The 18,053-nt window shown below is 50.1% G+C and overlaps 1 protein-coding gene across 17 annotated transcripts in view; it reads left to right on the top strand.

Moving 5' to 3' along the window:
• MSI2 (musashi RNA binding protein 2) overlaps positions 1-18,053 on the top strand; it is a 251,924-nt gene that overhangs the window by 150,470 nt on the left and 83,401 nt on the right. For all 17 annotated transcript variants that reach the window (XR_012588490.1, XM_074595968.1, XM_074595967.1 and 14 more), the window contains exon 7: positions 3,390-3,438. Coding sequence is in view for 16 of the 17 variants with exons in the window: in XM_074595968.1 (XP_074452069.1) it covers positions 3,390-3,438 (49 nt within the window). In the remaining variant the exon portion in view is untranslated. The remainder of the gene's footprint in view (positions 1-3,389; positions 3,439-18,053) is intronic.

The raw sequence follows: 18,053 nt of genomic DNA, 5'->3' as shown, positions 1-18,053 counted from the left end.
CTTCTCTTGCTTGTCTAACCCGCTCTTAGATGTTTTATTTTGCAAAGCGTTAATAGAATTTTCCTTTTGCCATTGCACTTTATCTATTCAGGAGGTTTCAAGAAGTCTCATTGTGTCACCGGACTATGGAGGAAAGAGGCTATTCTTCTGTTACAATGGCTGCCCTAAAAAATAACACGGGGTGGGGTAAACTCAGAAAGGGCAGAGACGGAGATAAAATGGTCTGACCTTAGGAAACAGAAAAGATAACCAATTAGACATTGTTGAAAGGGCACCAGCTGGCTTAAAGAACACCCCACTGATTATTTTTTCTTAAAGGCGTGCTTGGTCCACATCTGAAGCAGGGCTGCGGAGCCACTTCCCCCCGTCCGGGTTTCCAGCTCTGAAGCGGCGGGGCCGACCCCGCCATCAGTTCTCAGCCCAGAAGTCAGTGCCGCTGCTGGGAGGGATGCAGCACCCACCTCCCAGGCACCCGCAGTCCTCGGGGTCCCTGCTGGCGCGCTGGAAATCGCCTGGATTAGCACACGCAGGCTGCGTTTGTTACTGCTAATAAGGATTTATTTGCATAAAAAAGATCTCTGCCAAGATCATCATTCCAGCGAAGCGGGGCCTTAGTACACATGGTACAGACCGTTGTTTGCTCAGAGGAGCGGTACCTCGTGGCTGAGATGACGTGTCACATTGTACTGGTGGGAGGGGTGACCAAAACTGCAGATCCCCAGCATGACCAGAACTGGACCCAGAGCCCCCTCAACCCCTCCAGTGCCTGGTCCCGTGCCAGGACCTGTCCCTTCTCTGTCATGGCAGCACTTGGAGGAGCAGGATGAGGTTGCACAAGACGTTCCGACCCATGGTGGTGGTGCTGCCAGCCAGAGCTGAGCCCCGAGAGAGGGTTTTGCACCCCACAGCTCAGGCTCCAGCCTGCTGGGAGCCTTCGGGCTGAGACGCAGCCATGCTGAAGCAGGGTTCGGGTCGTGTTGTGCATCATCTCGTGTCTCTTCTCCCCTGACGGCAGTACAGACAGCCTTTTGAAAGTCCCTGGTGATCCATGTCCTTGCAGGAGGAGGTGTTATTTTGAAAAGCGTGGATCCGGCCAGGAGAGCCTGGGCCCGGCGGCAGCCCCCGGGTCGGGAGACAGAGGAGCTCCCTGGGTTGGTGGGATCTGTGCTGCCGTGTGCCCGAGACCGCTCTGGGCTCTGGTATGGGCTTTGAGGCAAAAAGTTTATGCTGGAAGAGTTGCCTGTTAAAAATTCCATGACAGCGGTTGGTGTGGGGACAACAGGGTGGTCAGCACGGTCGTGTGGACCGAGGCAGGGGAAGCCGCGATGCTCTAGCAAACAGCATTAGGTGCGACATGTAATTTTTGTTTCCAGTGAGGCCAAGACCTGTGAGAATGAAAAATAAAGCTTGCTGTGCAAACGTAACCCTGGAGCAGAGATAAGCGGTGGTGGTAGGGTGAAGGGCAGCTCTGTCCTTATCTGCCTCCTGGTATGGCTCATATTTGCGTGTTTTCTTCCTTGGAGTGAAGAAAGACAGCAGGACAAATGGCTCTGTGCTTAATGGGGTTTGGATTTTTCAGTGCATCAGCACCTTTAAGTCTCATTCAAGATGGGTATCAAGGAGGCATGCTGTTCTCCACCATCTCAGGCCATTGCTAGCACATTTTGCAAACCACTTTGACTGAAAAAGTTAAGAGCAAGTTAACCAGAGACAGGTTTTTGGATGTGTTTAGACATCGTGTAAGGTTTTGCTGCAGTGTGGTTTTTTACTATCTCCTAGAGTGTATTTCAGTCCCGTGGTTGAGAGAGGTTCATGCTGTGTTTTTACCACCTTCCCAAAACGTGTCTCTGCCCAGCCAAGACTGAGGTTGTAATTCTGCACAGAAGTAGGCTGGATGTGTGTCCCCTGCACGAGAGGACCGCAGTCAAACTATACTCCCTGAACTGTGAATTTTATCTAGGTGCCAGCTTTCAAATCCTGCTGTAATTCCGGGGTCACGCTAAGGCAGCAGAAGCTGTCACAGGCACACAAAGTGGTCCCACCTTCTCATAGAGCGCTGCTGCTCTGCCCTCTGCAGCAGCCCGGCCCTTGGGGCAGCGCAGGCGTTGGTGTGCTGGGAAACTGATAGGGCTTAAAACCTGGAAAAGAAAGTGCAGCTCATTTTAACCCGGAGCAGTTCCCTGGCTTGATCTGCCATGCAGACGTGTTGGCAGAAAGGGAGAGATGAGCACAAAGTGAGCACGGGCAGTTGGGGTGAAAGGTAGCACTGTGTAAGGTGAAGAGAGCGTGTAGCTGCATTGTAAATCACTTACCTAAAATAAATGATTTATAGAAAGCCAGAATGCAAGAACATGGAAATATCATAAAAATTACTTGGGGAAAAAAGAACAACTAAAAACCCCCCAAACAAACAAAAAAACAGCAACCCCACCCCGCAGACAAGCAGTGGAGTCCTTTAAAGAACAAAACCTTTTATTTCAAGATCTTCTCCCTTCCTGCAATGTCTTCTGCAATTTAGCGGTGATACGGGTTTCCATCAGCCCCTAGTTTGCAACGGGGAATAGCGAGTCTGTCATTTCTTTTCAGAAAGATTGCCCAAGACGTTTCCCACAGCACCGACCTGCCCCGGCTCCTGCAACCTCCGAGCAACAGTTTAAAATGTGATAATGCTGGAAAATAAACCCCAGCACAACATCCTTCTAAAATAAGTGTAAAATTTTAGGTGTGGCTGCACAGATTAAATGGAGGTGGAATAAATCATGCAAATAGTAATGAAAGTTGAAAGCAATTTGGTTGCACTTCAATACGTTTCATCAGTCATCTCTCTTCTGAAGTGGAAATGCCAAGCCTGATGCGAATTAAACTTTCTCCCTCCTCCCTTTCCCCTCTTTCCTCTAGCTTTTCAAAAGGCCTTTGAAAACCTCTGAATACCTTTCTTGGCTGACCAGATTTTACCCTGCTCATACTTCTTGAAACCTCCTAATTCTCAGCCAAGACAGTGACTCTAATTTGGAGAGGTCATGGGCTTCATTTGCATCCATGATTCCTCCTTATCTCCTCCAAAAGGGAAAGAGGCTGAGATGAGGCACAGCCAGGGGCTGACGAGAGGTGGAGGAGCTCCTTAGATATTTGGCTTTTTAGGGCAACGAAACTTTTAATGTTCACTTTTCCGCTTTAGGATCAAATGCCAGCTAGGACGTGGCTTAAAAGCAGCAGATTCCTAAGGGAAGAGCTGACTCGGAGCAAAAGGAAGGAGATGTGATGCATCGGTTGTGCCCGGGCTGAGGCTGCTCCTGCCTTGGTCTCCCCGTCCCGGTTTGTCTGTTGTGTCTTTGCAAACCGTGCAGGCGATGTGTTAAAGCGTGCATCTCCCCTCTTCTCTCTTGCAGGTAGAGGACGCCATGCTTATGTTTGACAAGACGACCAACAGGCATAGAGGTAAGAGAGAATGGGAGCTCAGACGTCACATTTTGTGACAGCTTCTGCATGGTGACCACAGCCAAAAATCGGTGTCAACACGACGAGCCAGTGGCTAAATCCAGTGGTGCTAAATCAGCAGAGCCGTTTGTGTTTGAGATGGCTCCCTCGGTCCGGCAGGTGTTGCAGAGGGAAGGCCGTTCGACATGTAATGCCACATGTCACGTGGATTTTCTTATTAGAGGTGGCTTCTCTGGTCAGCCTAATGACTTCCCTTTGGGAGGAGCATTGTCAGGCTCTGTGGTGTCCCTGGGGAGAGTAAAGCCCGGGAGCTGGTGTGGTGAAGCTGCGGGGAAGCAGAGGGTGGGTACCAGGGTGGCTAGCATCAGATGAAGCTGGGCATAAGGAAATCAAGGTGCCAAACCCCTCCGCTGAGGTTTCAAGCATGCTGGAGTTCTGGAGCTGGGGACTGCTTGTCTTCCAGTGACGTAGCTCAGAATAAGCAGGATCTCCAGAAGAGGAATTTCCCTTCACATATTTCACGAGAGAGACAGGGTTTCATCACTGCTTGTACAGTTCTGTGAAAATGAGCTGAGGATTATTTTTAGTGTTATGGCCATTCCCTTCAGTGGAAATAAATGATGCTCCGCTGTCTCTGGGCGAGTGGTTCACGTTATCGCTGCAGCGGAGACGCCGAGCTCCGGGCAGAGAGCAGCCCAGGGGCTCCGTTCGGCTGGGGGGAGTTCAGTGTACCTGGGCTCTCATGGTGGCCCCAGACACTGCTCTGGGGTCAGGCTGCTCTTCCCTTCTCTCAGAACAAGACTGATTTTATGCTGCCAGTCTCCCTGCTTTAACACGGCTGTGTTCAGAGGCCGCGCAGGAGCCCAGCACAGCCCAGGGCTTGGGAGCGATGGGAGCCTGGGAAGGGGAGAGGGGAGCTGCTGGAGTGCTTGGCCACTGCTGCCTGCCCTCCTCTTCATCTCCGGGGCAGGAGACCTGAGCTCCCTGCGCTGTCGGAATTATTCACCGCTCTGATATTTGCCTTAACAAGGAACTTAGTGCGTGCAGATGGCTGGGTGAGTCAGGCAAACCTCCAGGATAACATTCCCTCCCTCCAGCAGTTCTCTCCCAGGCACCGATCCCTCTCTGAAGTCAGGGATCGTCGTACCCTGGAAAATTCAGCGGCAGTGAGCAAAAGGCTTGCCTGGAAAGTTAAGTTCTTCAGAGCCAGGGAAGGCAAGTGAACAGCCAGTGCCCATCAGTTTTGTAACAGGAGCCAAGTGTTCAAAACTCTTACATAGTTTGGAAAATTCAGGCCCTGACAACTTGCTTTTATATCCAGGGAATTTTCCACCTTTCTCTTTGCAACCACCCTTAAATGGGCCATAAATACCCTTCTCCATTCAGGACCTTGGCACGTTGTTTCTTGCGTTTAAGGGCCGTGTTATGTGGTGCTTTTGTGCTGGGCGCATCCCCTGTCTGACATGGTTTGCTGGGCTCCAGGAGTACTGGGGGGCTCCGATCCCGGCAAGGCACAGACTCAGCAGATTTGGCCCCTGTGAATGTGTTTTGGCGAGTCTGCTGCCTGCCTCTGTTTGTATTCCATGTTTCCTTCTCTTAAACTGTTTCTTAACCTGGCCAGTGCATCGGATGGGCTGTGGGTGCATCCTGTGTTCCTCTCCATGCCCCGTCCTTTTGAGGCTTTTCAGCCTGATTTGCAAGTCCCTGACGTGCGGTTTCGTGTCTCTGCCTCTGTCACCCCTTGGAGCAGGGCTCTGCCATCCCTCTCCGAGGGCGCAGGAGACTTGAGGCTCAGGGGGCACCAGGGGGACACCTTGTTCTAGTGGACATCAGCCTGTCCTGCAGCACATCTGCGTCCCGACGGCAGGGCTGGGTCACCCCAGCGGTTGCCTCGTCCCTGGGTAAGGGCACTGCTCCAGAGACAGGGCAAGAGTCTTAATTTGCTGAAATGTCCCAAATCCTGGAGGTTCGTTCCCACCGAGGCTCGTGGCTGTGCCTGCAGCAGTGGTCTCTTCAACGGCTTCTGCCTGCCTTGACTGGGCTCCGCTGCCAGGCTGGGCAGGAGACTCTGCAGGGACGTTAAAAGCAGAGCAATGTGGTGTGAGTCCTTCCTTTGCTTCCTGCGAGCAAGATGCTCCTCTCTTCCTCGCACACCTCAGGGGGATCCCCCTCGGTCCTCTGCCGGCGGCACCGTGCTGCTGTAGGCGCTTCGCAAGGCGCGAGGGCAGCAGCGGTGTTTGCGCTCTGCTCTCACAGCTCTGCTTCGGCTCCTCTGCGCTGGAACCGCGCGCTGGGGAGCCCCGCTCTCAGGTGTGAACCTGACCGATAAGCCCTAGGGGACGGATTCCTCTCTCTAAAGCATCTTTGCCCCATCTTACCTGGAGAAAAGGTCTGTAACCACTGAAGTTGAGGGCTGCAGATGTGGGGGGCACCTTAGCTGCCATGAGACCTTTTGTTTTTTCCACAAAGGGCTCCTTCCCCACAATGTGTGTTGAAGACAAGAGGCAACAGGTCTTCCTTTTTTTCCCCCAGGAATTCTGTGAATTTATTTCCTTGGTTAATTTTTTTTATAGCCTGATTTTTTTTACAGGCAAGCCATAACATTTCTCTTTGCGTTGGCATCCCTGTGTAAGCTCCTAGATGAGATCTAAGGGGGGAGGAACTAAGGCTAAATGCCGTTGGAGGTGGTGTTACCCGCACCTCCCGCATGCTCCGCTGGTGTCAGGCTCTGGACCCGAGTCTGTCCCGCTTGCCTGTGCTGTCCGGGGGCAGGGTGGGCTGGAGCCCCCCTCCCTGCTCTGGCAAATACGGGAGTTCTCTGGCTCCCGGGAGGGTCAGCTCTGTTTGTGCGGCTGTTTCCCAGGGAACAGGCTTTACCCTTTTGCTGGGTGAAGGACAATGCTGCTAATTTGCTGGGATTAGCCAAAATTCCTTGGGTGAAGCCCAGCCAGTGCCAAGGGGCTGTGCTGCCAGAGGGGCATGGAAGTCTCAGCTCCGGGTCTTTACTCTGCCCAGTCCAGGTGGAAGGAAAAAACAAGTGTAAAAGGCAGGGTAGAGTCAGCTTCATCTTCACACTTGAATTTATCCGATCTTTTTGGACAATTTTTCCTTCTCTGTGCAGGTAGCTTCCCCTAATCAGGCTAATAAACCGGCCAGTGGGCCGTTGCGATGAAGTGGGTTCTGCCGCATCGATCGTATATAAAATCGCCTCAGATTTTACAAATTGTGACATTCTGATTGTGTTGGAAACATGTTTAAAATGCAGTAGCGTGCAGCAACAGTGTTAATGGCAATTCTTAAAACCACTTGCGGGTTGCAATCTGTATCTTCAAATTAGCCAAGGGAAAGAGAAATGGCAGATAAAATATCCGTTGTGGTTTTCTGTAGTTAGTCTATGCCTAGAATAATCAACGTAGGCAAGGGAAAGGGAAAGTATTAAAATTCACTCCCTACTGCTAGAAGGCGAGATGAATTTCCTTGCAAGCAAATTGAGAGTATTTGTTGACATAATTCTGGCACGTGTGCGTTACTCCTGTGTGCGTTTTGCGGTAGCGTGGAACTCGCCCGCACCCAGCACCAGCTCCCGCCGGTTACTGGAAACGCGGAGATTTAACCGGACGTAGTAAGAGGGATTTTCGAAACTGCTCATCGTTGAACAGTTTTATTAATACCTTGGGAAGGCTTGAAAACCCCACCCAAAATAAAACTTAATGCCTTGCCAATAGAGCACATAACTTTTATAACACTAAAAATGTCATCGAGCTAACCGCTTTGTTGCCTCTGCTGGTGTCTTTTTCTTTTTTAATGTCCAGCTATTCCTGGATGTTCTCTCGGGAAAATAAGACTCAGAGCTATTGCATTTCATGCCTATCTGTCTGGCAGGCTACAAAATCTATGAGTGTTTAATTGAAGGAGTGGTTAATTTTTGGAGTGTTGTAGGTAAAATAATCCCTAGCTTCACTGGGATGCCGTGTCTTCTTGCGAGGGTTCTCCTTGTGTCTTGGCCACTTAGTTGTGATAGTGGGCACGCAATGAACTGGCACTTAGATGGCGAATATCTCTGGGTCTGCTTTGTTAAGATGCCATGTTATTATTTTTTTTGAAAGAAAGTGCCGGTAACCCTCTATTTCTGTACCAGGGAGTAAAACCACACAAAAAGTTCTCCAAAGACTCGGGAAGATCACTTTCATCGCTTTCTTCACTGCCTAAAATTTCATAGAGCTGAAAATTACTGGGTCAATCTTGAAAGGATTTAGTAATTGGAAAGGAAAAAAAAAGAGGGTGGTGTTATTTTGTTACCCTTGCAAAGTGCAGATAAAATCTGGAGTTCAGCATTAGTTATTGATCTTCGGGGTTGGAGGGAGCCTGGCAAGATGATGATGTCCTTCTAACTTCATTATGGCCGGGAGCTCCAGCAAGCATCCCGATTCTGCCGAGCGAGGCGAGCAGCCGGGGCTGGCCGGGGCCGCTGCCTTGCCCTTGTGCTTTGCCCGAGCTGGGCGATCCCCAGGCCCCGGCAGCGGGAGGTTTTGTTTGTTCAATCCAGCAAAGCGGAGAAAAAACACCGTGTGCCGCAGGCTGCTGAGGAGGAGGAGGAGGGAGGAAGGGTTAGATGAAAGGTGGCCGAGCCGAGGGGTGCAGGAGCAGCTCAGCCCTGCCCAGGCTGCGTGCCTCGTGTGGAAAGGAGCGTCTCCTGGTAAATTTGTTTGGCAATTCCCCTTTCTTTCTGCAACTGTTAAGCGTGTGGGTAGAGATGAGTCCAGAGAAGGGTGTGTGTTGGTTAGTTATCCTGATGGGATGCTCTCGATCACAGCTTCAGCTGCTCTCCACCAGCGTGTACTGGTTTTGTGCTTGCCCGCAGCTCCAGAAGCTGTCCCCGCCGTGCAGCACGCCAGGCCCACGGCTTCAACTTGCAAGAAGACAAATAGAGACTTTGAGTGATTGAATCCCCCAAGCTGTAATTGCCGGTATTGAATGTAATGCTATATGTTTTTCAAAGCCATACAGCCCTTAGAGTTATTTTCATATCAATTAACTCTCTCACACGGTTAGGAATGGCAGGGGACAGAGGAGGGAAGTGACAGCATGTGATTTGGACTTCTTTAATCTTAAAACTAAACAAAATTAAAGAAAAGCAGGCTGTCTGTTTGATGCAAACAATATGTCCTAGGTGTTAGGGGTTAAAACATCTCCAAGAGACAGGCATTGAGCGTGACAGAGCTTTAAAATGAGTTGGGTTTTTGCGGTTGTTGTGAACCTCCCGGTCGTTTCCCCTGCCCGTGGCGAGGGCGAGGGTGCTGCGGGCAGGGCTGGGTGTCCTGGGCTGGGGTGTCCTGGGCTGGGTGGCCCCTTGTGCCTGGATGAGGGGCTGGATCCCCGGAGAGCATCGCTTTGGCTCGGCACGTGAAGCAGCTCCCCGGGGAACTCCGACCAGGCTCTGTCCTGGAGCAGGGCACACTGAGACCCCCCCACTCCATGGGCTGGCACCGCAGCAGCCTTCTCCTGGAGACGAGGAGCTCCACAGCCCTGGGGAGACCCCTGTGCCCATGGGTGGAGAGCTTTGGGTTTGATCTAAACCCGCAGAATTCAGACGGAAAGATTTGTGCACCTCGTGCCACCAAGACCACACGCCGGAGTGGGGTCTGCGGGTCCTTCCCATGTTCTCTGCTCTGGGGAAGGGACGCGGGGGTCCTGCTTTGTGTTTGCGCCATCCCCAGCCAGCGGATTTCAGTGCATAAAAGTAATTGTCCAGGTGGAAGCAGTTGGCATAATGGTTGTATTTATTGGAAGAGACAGGAGTGATGTTGTTAGTGAGATATCGTCTGTGCCTTGGCAAAGGATGACGCTGTTCTTAGGAGAAAAATAGCCTTTTGTGTTCTGTCCGGCTGCCAAAACCTCAGTTTTGTAGTTGTCCTCTGAAGTTATAATTGACATTTTTATAGATGAGATATAAATATAATTAAGAGTCGCTGCAATTACTTGTTTATTGCCATCTCCCTCAAGTAAGCCGAGGTCATGTGCATTTAAAAACACATCCCCAGGCAGTTTTGAGTAAAGAGTATTTAAAATATATAGGAATAATTGCCTAATTTGGTCATTTTCAGCGTAGCTTTTCTTGGCAGCAGTCTGGTGATGCTGAGCGTTTTGAGGGCAGCTCGGTGGGATCCTTTCGCCTGCTCGCATGGTCTTGCTTTTAGAAGGATGGGGCTGAGGGGAGAGCTGCTGTTTGGGCAGGTTTCATCCATAGGATCCTGGAAAAGCATCCACAAACACGGTGGCGGTATTTTTTTTAGAGCATAAAGTGCTTTAAGGGCTTTGGATGAAAAGTGTGACATAAGATATAAATGGAGCCAGTATTATTGTTATTGCTTTCCTAGATGAGACGGGCTTTTATTCCCTTGTCAGTTTTATCACTTCATAAATGGGACTCCAGAGAGTGCCGTTGTTTTGAGGGAAGCGCTCGCTCGGCCTCGCCGCTCCCTCGCCAGTGAGATTCATCCCGAGGACCTGGGCTTTGCAGGACTTCGGGAGAGAGACTTTAACCCCTGGTGCACAGAGATGCAGAGTGTTCATCTTCTGCCAAAGGCACAGAGCATCCGAGGGAGGAGTAGCTGCAAGCAGGGTTTTTTTTTAGAGTGCTTTTTAAGCAAATATTTGCTTCAAAACTTCACGAGAGCTGGGAAGATTCATTAGTTAATATTATTTACCATTTACAGCCCTATCAGTGAAAGCGGTGATGGCTGAGCGATAATACTGTCAGTCATACCTATCTATTTAGATTGCAGCTATGACATGTGCCATATTAATATTTTATGTGTGTGTGTTTTTAATATTACATCCTCACTTATAAATATTCATGTCATAAAACACAGTAACGGCTGCAAGGCTGACGAGCAATATTCACATCTTTGCTCCACGTCGCGAGTTCACCTCCGTCGTGGCTGGAGCCGAGGTAGGAGCTGGGACGGCTGCGGCTGCTGAGATGCGGCGTGGGGAAGGGGCTCGTGGCTCCCAGGTGGCCACGTCTCACCAGTTTTCCATTTGGCATCAATTTCTCCCTCTTGGCCTCTGTGTTGGGCAGTGGGGACGGTGAGCGTTATCCCTCCGGGACAGGGTGGCAGCCGCTGCCGGGGTGGTGGCTTTTGCACGGCGACATGCCGGTGGCCCCGGGCTCGACAGGCTCGGTCCTGCTCCCTACTTCGGTGTGAATAAACACAAAGCGAAAAGGAAAAGCTGCCAGTTCTTGGATCCGTCTCCCTTGTCTTTTAATTTCCTGGCCAGCGCCTATTGCTGCTGCATCAGGGCACCTTACGTGAAGTGTAAAAATAAATGCATTCAAGCCAGTGTGAGCCCGCATCCCGGTAGACTCTGTTTCAGAATAGCAAATAAGGCTCCTGGCCACGCTTTTCAAGGCGATTATTGAACGTCTCGGGTGGTTACAGTCATTCTGCCCCCAGCCTCATGCTGGATAACGCCACCTGAGGCTTGGAATAATTGCCCAGCTATGTACTGTCTGTCATACCTTATTGCTTAATTTTATACCAGTAATGAAAATTACATCCAGAGGAGGAGAAAGAGTGAGCAGCTGCTCTGGCCGGGACGCACCGAAGGAATAGATGTGTGCAAACGCTTGCTCTAAAGAAGGGGAGAGGCTCGGCTCGCCAGCAACACTCGGGAGATGGCTTGACATTTTTATTTTCTTGTTTAACAAACAAATGCAATAATAGTAAGAAAAAAAAAAAATCCCACCAACCTCTGGTAAAGGTTGCAAACGCAGCCCAGCAATTAGTTTGGAAGTCTCCAGTTACACAATCAGACTTTTAAGGTAAATACCAACTTAAGAGTGTGTTGTAAAGGACAGTAGGTTCGTAAAACTCATTTGTATCTTGTCTTCATAGCTAACGTGTGTACTTAATTCCCTCTGCCCGGAGGGAGAGCCCTACGCAGCCAGACCTTCTTGACCATCTTAATTTCTCCACCTCCTTTCGACCGGCCCCAATCCAGGTGGTGACCAGAGGAGATGCTGACCGAGGGGCTCGGTCCCAGGTCTCTCCCTCTGCACAGGGGGCAAGGGGGGGGCAGTGTCCCCGGTGGCCAGCGCTGGGCCACTGACCGCTCTGCAAAGGGGGTGTGGGGCTGTGGGGCACTAACCGGTGCAGGAGGCAACGTCCTGCTCTCATTCCGTGATGGAAACGGCTGCGGGAAGGGAGGATTGCAGCCGGAGCGTAAAACCTGCAGGAAGGAAGAGGCGTGCAGGAGGAAATTCAGCATTTTCCGTGGCATCTGCATGCAGAAGACGTTAAATACCTTTTCAAATTATCAGTTAGGCTTTCTGAAATTGCTGGGGTGCAATAAATGGAGGCTTTGCAGGTCACCAGAGGCTGATACCCGGGTGCCTCGGAGGGGAGAGCGGAGATGCAGAAAGATGGGAGATGGCAGCGTTGGTCTCGCAGAAGGTACCTGCGTGGTGTCCAGGCTGGACGTAGGCAGGAGCACGGGCAGGAAACCGGGCATTTCCTTCCTGCAGAACCGTGGTTAAGAGTCGCTGCCTTTAAAAGAAAAATCTTCCCATTTGCTTCATGCTGAACAGTATCAATAACTTACTGCAATTAGACTACAGTCGTATTGGAGAGTGCAAAGTAAAGCAGTAGAGCCTTCTCATCTCTGAAAGGTTCTTCAGGAAACATGAAGCAAGAGTTGTGCAAATATTTAAGAACTTTTTTGAAATTATGATAATAGTTTTGTTACACTTGTGGAAAGTGGGTACACGTGAGCTCTGGCAGGATGAGTGCTTGCGTTAGACAAGGTGATCTTCCCCTTTGAAGCTGCGTGGAGAAGACAGTGAGGTCATTTTAATACGACTTCAGTTTGCCATCTTTATTGTCACTGCTGAGCCACCGGTTTGAGTGACAGATAAATTAGCAAAAATCCTGATGATCTGTGAATGGAAAGAAACCCTAAATGCCGTGAATAAGTTCTTGCTTATGAACCTACTCAGCTGATGAAACCAAAACCCCTTTTGCTTCCCAGAATGCAGGAGCGACGTGATTAGCAGGTAGCGCTTTAAGTCTTGTGGGACTATTTGAAAATGTTAATTGAGGAAAGGCCAGAAACGGGAGGAGAACAAAATGCAACATTTACATAGAGGGGCAGTCTTAATACAACGAGCAGAATTAAAATCAGCGTGGTGACCTTGAGAAAAATAGGCAGCTACTCACAGCGTGCCCAAAAATGTGATAGGAAAATATTGAGACACTGCTCAGCTTTCCCTCCCTGGTGCGTTGGTTTCTTTTCCCAGTGGACGGCCGAGAGCAGACTGGGTGAGTCCTCTCAAATATGCATTGGGGGGGGGAAGGGGGTGTGCGCTTTTTTTTTTTTCCTATCTGTGCTTTGTATCTGCTGGTTTTGATAATAAAGCTTTTAGAGCACTTTTACCGAAGGTGAGGAGGACGTTCCCAGCAGCCTGGGGAGGCTGAGAGATGGGGAGTCACCGTCACTTGGTGTCCCCGAGAAGGGGCCGGTTTGTCCCCCGACGCAGTCCCTGGGGTAAAGCACCTCCAGCAGCTGCCGCCTCGCTCGCGCCTGGGACACGGATGCTGCTGAAGCCTTTAATTCATTCTACAAGGTCGTTGCTGTAGGTAAAGCCTCCTGGTGACCTGTTTAAACAAACAGATAACACATCCCCCATCCCCAAAATCTTGAGATTCAGCAGAAATGTGGGTTACACAAATGATGCTGGTAGCACAAGGGAAGGTTTTACCCCTGAGCCCGCTGTTGGAGCGGGCTCTGCCGCGCCATCTCTCTTTGCTGTCCTCGCCATCCCTGCAGGCGTTTAAAATACGGGCAGACACGATGCTGAGGGACATGGGTTAGTGGTGGGTCTCTCAGAGTTGGGCTGATGGCTGGATTCGGTGATCTTAAAGGTCCCTTCCAACCCAGGCGATTCTATGATTCTGTCACCTGAGACACAGGGGGGGTTTGGGTCCTGCGGTTCCCCGTGCAGAGCCCTGCAGCATCCCTGTGTCCTGCGTTCCAGGGGCTTTTCCACCAAAGAGACAGAGAAAGTCGGAAGCAGTGAGAGCCAAGCTCCTGCTCTGGAATTGAACAAGTAGGAGCTGCCAGGGCAAACGGTTTGCTGCTGTAAATCGTCGTGTATCTCTTGGCTTTGATGAGCCCGTGGCAAATAGCTGCAAGCGAGAGAGAGTGCCCTGAGCGGTGCTGAGCGTGGGAGGCGAGGGCTTTGCGAGGAGCAGCGCCGATGGCGGGGCTGTGCCGGAGCCCGGCTCTACCCGGGGCAGTACTGGCTCCTTCCCACTTCTTGGCTGAAAAGGGCTGGGGTTGGTTTCTGTATCTCTGTCTTCACCTCCCCACCGGGGTTAGCAGCAAGGGGAGAGCAAAGCACCTCTAAAAAGAGTGATTCTTCCACCATTTCATCTTCCCCTTCTTTCCTCCCTTCCCGTGAGGCCCTGACCTCTGCCAGGGCATGCGGGGTGACGCCGGGCGGGCTCCGTCACACAGAGCTTGGGGGTCCGCGCCGTTTCACATCGGTGCCCTCTTACCTGTGCTCGAGAGTGGTTTTCCCAACACATTAAGTTTTGACTGAAGATTTCTTTAATTAGGTTGATTAATATGTGCTGGCAAGGAGTGATTTTGCTTATTCTGTATGTTTTTTGTATATATAAGCTGAAGTAAGAACATCTGGCACTTTTTTTCGCTGGATCCAATAGAATAAGTAAGTTGAAAAACAGCTTCTTTCAGAAAAGCGCAGGTCGGCAGATTTGGGCTGTGGGATTTTTTTCTTTTTAATTTATTGAGTGTTTTGTGGACCAGAAAGACTGCCTTTAACTCATGTAATAATTCGCAGATTGTTCTCCATGTTAAAACACCTATCGATGCTAACAGCCTCCTCACTTCTCCGCTTTGGAAGAAGACCAGGAGCGAAGAGATAGAATACTACTAAGCCGCCGCAGTGCTCCCTTGAGTGATTTCGGAGCTCTTTGCAGGCACATAGGGAATTAAGCCTTGCGGTGACCCAGGGACGCCAGGAAGGGACCAGGGCACCGGGGCCGTGAACCGACTTGCCTGCAGCTCCTGTTGATGCTGAGCGCTGGGCTGGGTCTTTCACCGCAGCGTCATCTCTCCGTATTTTCTCTTGGAGGGACGGTCCCGGCCCCGGTGTGGGTTATTTGAGAGTTGTGGGGTGGGCCCCAGTCGCAGCAGGGCTCATGGAAGCCGCCCTCCGCATCCCCCGCACGAGTGTCACACGTGAACACGTGTGTTCCCCAGCACACTCGGAATTAGGGCAGGGTCCGCAGGGAGACGCCTGGCAAGAGAATATCCTTTAAGCGTCATTGTAGCAACAAATATTCCCCCGTCAGCTCACAGGAGGTTCGTATGAGCTAAAATCACTCAAAGGTCTTGGAGGCGGGTTTGGCTTTTCCTGATTTCTCAGTTTCTGCAAGCCGGTTTCCTCCGTTTCGGTCTCTGCTCTCCACGCCAGCCCAGCCCTGGCACATGGGGCTTGCTGCCCTGCCGCGGGCAAAAAGGAGTAAAAACATTTGTTTTCCTCCAATTTCTGGAATTTCCCTGCAATTGCAGGAAAACAAACATACAAAAAAAAATTAAAAAATCAGATGACAAAAGTGTGGGATTTGTTTCCTCGCAGACCAGCAGCGCATTTTCCCCTCCCGGCGGGGCCCCCGCGGGTTTTCTCCTGGTCACTGGGCTTTGTCCCTGGTGGGGCAGGAGCCCGGGGTGCTGGTCCGGTAGCTGGCCTGGGGCTCGCGGGGCTCAGGAGCAGCACGTGGCGGTGGAGGACCTGCCCGGCTGCGCGGGGAAGGAGCAGCTGCGAGGGAAGATGGGAGCAGCTGTGGGTATGAAATTAGTCATTCTATGAAGAAATGGATTTGATAAATAATAAAACAGTGGTATTAACAACAGATGCTTTCCAGGTCAGACGACTTTGATAAAAGCACCCAACAGCCGTGGGTAATGGTATGAAAAATATGTATCTATATTTATAGATCTATCTATATGAAAAGGCATATAAATAAGCGCGTGTTTGTGTATAGAGGTGTGTGTGTACATGCTCATGTATAAAATGTACCTGGCGTTTTATTTCTGTTTTAAAATGACAGTGAAAGTGTTGCTGCTCCCATTCTTCGCAGGCTCCGAGACTTGCCAAGAAAACCTGAGATCTGATCGATGTCTCCCGAATCTGGCGCGCTCCCTCCCCGCCTCTCCTCAGCGCTGCCTCCGTTCGCTTTTATATTCGTACCTTTTCATTCTGATAGCCGTTTTGATTTGGAAAATACTGTGCCTTATACAATGTTTCCTTTATGGTGATTTAGTTCCCTCCTCTTATCTTTCACCTTAAATCTTTGATAAGAGCATTTTAAAAATGAAATTGCTACCTGACACCCTTGGCTTCTGGCCGGCATCCAGCGGGGCCGGGGGATGCTGAGGAGGAGGAGGGTGGCTCTGGGAAGCCTTCCCCGGCAGCGCGGGCGGGATGGAGGAGGATGAGGAAGGGGAGGAAGCACGGTGGGACCCGCCACTGCCTGTGAGCCCCGCGGCAGGGACCACCCGACCCGGTGGCGTGGTGAAGGCCGTGCCTTTGCAGGGGGGTCGGTACCATCCCTGTCAGCGACGCCAACAGCTGCTGAAGGCTTCCCTCTCCTTCCTCCCTGCTAAATTGCTTATTAGTCTAATTGACTGTCGCTGCCGCCACGCTGGAAGCGGAGGGAGCACCCCAGGGGAGAGGCAGGAGGGGGACTCGGCGATGGGGTCGGCTTGTTTTCCCCTCAAAGCCTCAAAACCTTGCCATCATGAGGCTTTTATAGGGTGGCACAACGTTGCTCACAAGTTTCCAGCATGTCCGAGTAATTGAAATGTTTTTGGATAAGTGTTGGCTGTGCCTGCTGAATGTGATTTATCAGGGGAAGGCATCAGCAGTGGGAATATCAGTAAATAGAACTGTCTGACACGCAGGTCATTTTTATTTTAATGTAGTAGATTTAATGAACTCTTGTCTTTATAATTCATGGTACTTGCCGAATGCATCCATTTCCCCTCCGTAATGACGTTAGTTACAGATCTATCCTTCGTTCGAAGCTTTATTACGGCTGGCCAACTTAACTCTCTCCCGGTTGCAGTGATATGTTCCCAAAGTGTGCAAAGGGTTATCTAATAAATTGTTGCCTTTTTACGTTCAATACTATTACTAATAAACCTAGCCCAAAACTTCCCTGAGTAGTTCATGCATTATTAATTATTATTGTTATCATTATTGAATCTCTCGGAAGGTGGCTTGCAGAGGCCTGTGGTCTGTGTTTTCCCGGCTCACCGGGGCCACGTTTATCGGCTGTTCTTGCCCTGACACCTCTCCGGTAGTTTGTGCGTGTTCGAGTGCGTTGAGGTCAGAGGCGATAGCAGCCCCCAAATCTGCTGTCAAGTGATTTAATAGCATTTGTGTCCAGCCTAACCCAATCTATCTCACCTCGTGGAGAAGAAAAAAAAAAAAAAAAAAAATCCTGCATCAAAATTACTGCTTTTGGAACTGTCTTGTCTCTTTTGAGTAGGAACTGGAGACAACTAGACAAGCTTCAATGAAAGCGAATAAAGAAACATTACTTTCTGAACACAATCTTCTGTTACCAGTCACTTTTCAACAGACATTCAATCAAAATGCTAATAGCAAAGGCAACGAGGGAGCGAGGTTATTGTAATACTAATTGATAGGCTGCAGGGATGGGTTTTGATAAGTGCTGTTGAAGATATATTTTTGAAATATGATTCTCTTTAATTACAATGATACTAATAAAGATGAACAAATGATTTAATGATAGTTTTCTAGGTAATGGCTTGAAGATTTTTGTTCAAGTTGTTTTGTAGGGTTTTTTTTTTTAACCAGAAGTTATGAAAATCACCTTAGAAATAAAGCTGTAGTGGAAGGTAGTGACTTTATCTAGACTTGGGTGGCTACTTTGCATCAAAATTAATACTGTCAAATCTGAAGCTCTTGAATAAGAAATCCAGTCATTTATTTATACAATAGGCTTTGCTGAAAGCCCATAGCTGAAGCCACGTTGCATGTAGGAATGCATTTAATATCTAATGCTTATAATAATTAGGATCAATTATGCCAGCGAGGATTTTAAAATACATTTTGAGGGAGGGAAGAATGGGCCGAGGGGTATTCACTGGTGCATCTGGGGCATCAGGTTTGATCCTATGAATGGAGATTATTGACGTGCAGTGACGGGAAGCTCCAAAGTAAGGCGCGCTTTCCCGGTGCAGCAGCAGCTGGTTTTCCGTGTCCCGACGGGTGGGAGAGCTGTGCCAATGTCCCCAGCACCTGCAGGGTCCCCGGCCAGCCCTGTCCCCATCGCAGCCTCCCCCGGTCCCCGTGGGCTGCGTGGCGGCATCCTGCCTCCTCGGAAATGGGAACACAAAGGGAAAGGGGCAGATCTGTCACTAACAGGCTGCCTCTGTTTCAGCTAATTTTTGATGAATTAATTGATAACAAAAGAAAGAATGGTGGGGTTTATCGAGGGGGGAGTGTGTTTTGCTTGTGTTGATGTGGGTGGGAGCTCTTTCTGGGGCAGGGAAGGATG

This window comes from Larus michahellis, chromosome 7 (assembly GCF_964199755.1).
Source record: "Larus michahellis chromosome 7, bLarMic1.1, whole genome shotgun sequence".
Taxonomy (NCBI): domain Eukaryota; kingdom Metazoa; phylum Chordata; class Aves; order Charadriiformes; family Laridae; genus Larus; species Larus michahellis.
This window is presented reverse-complemented; position numbering and strand designations above follow the sequence as displayed.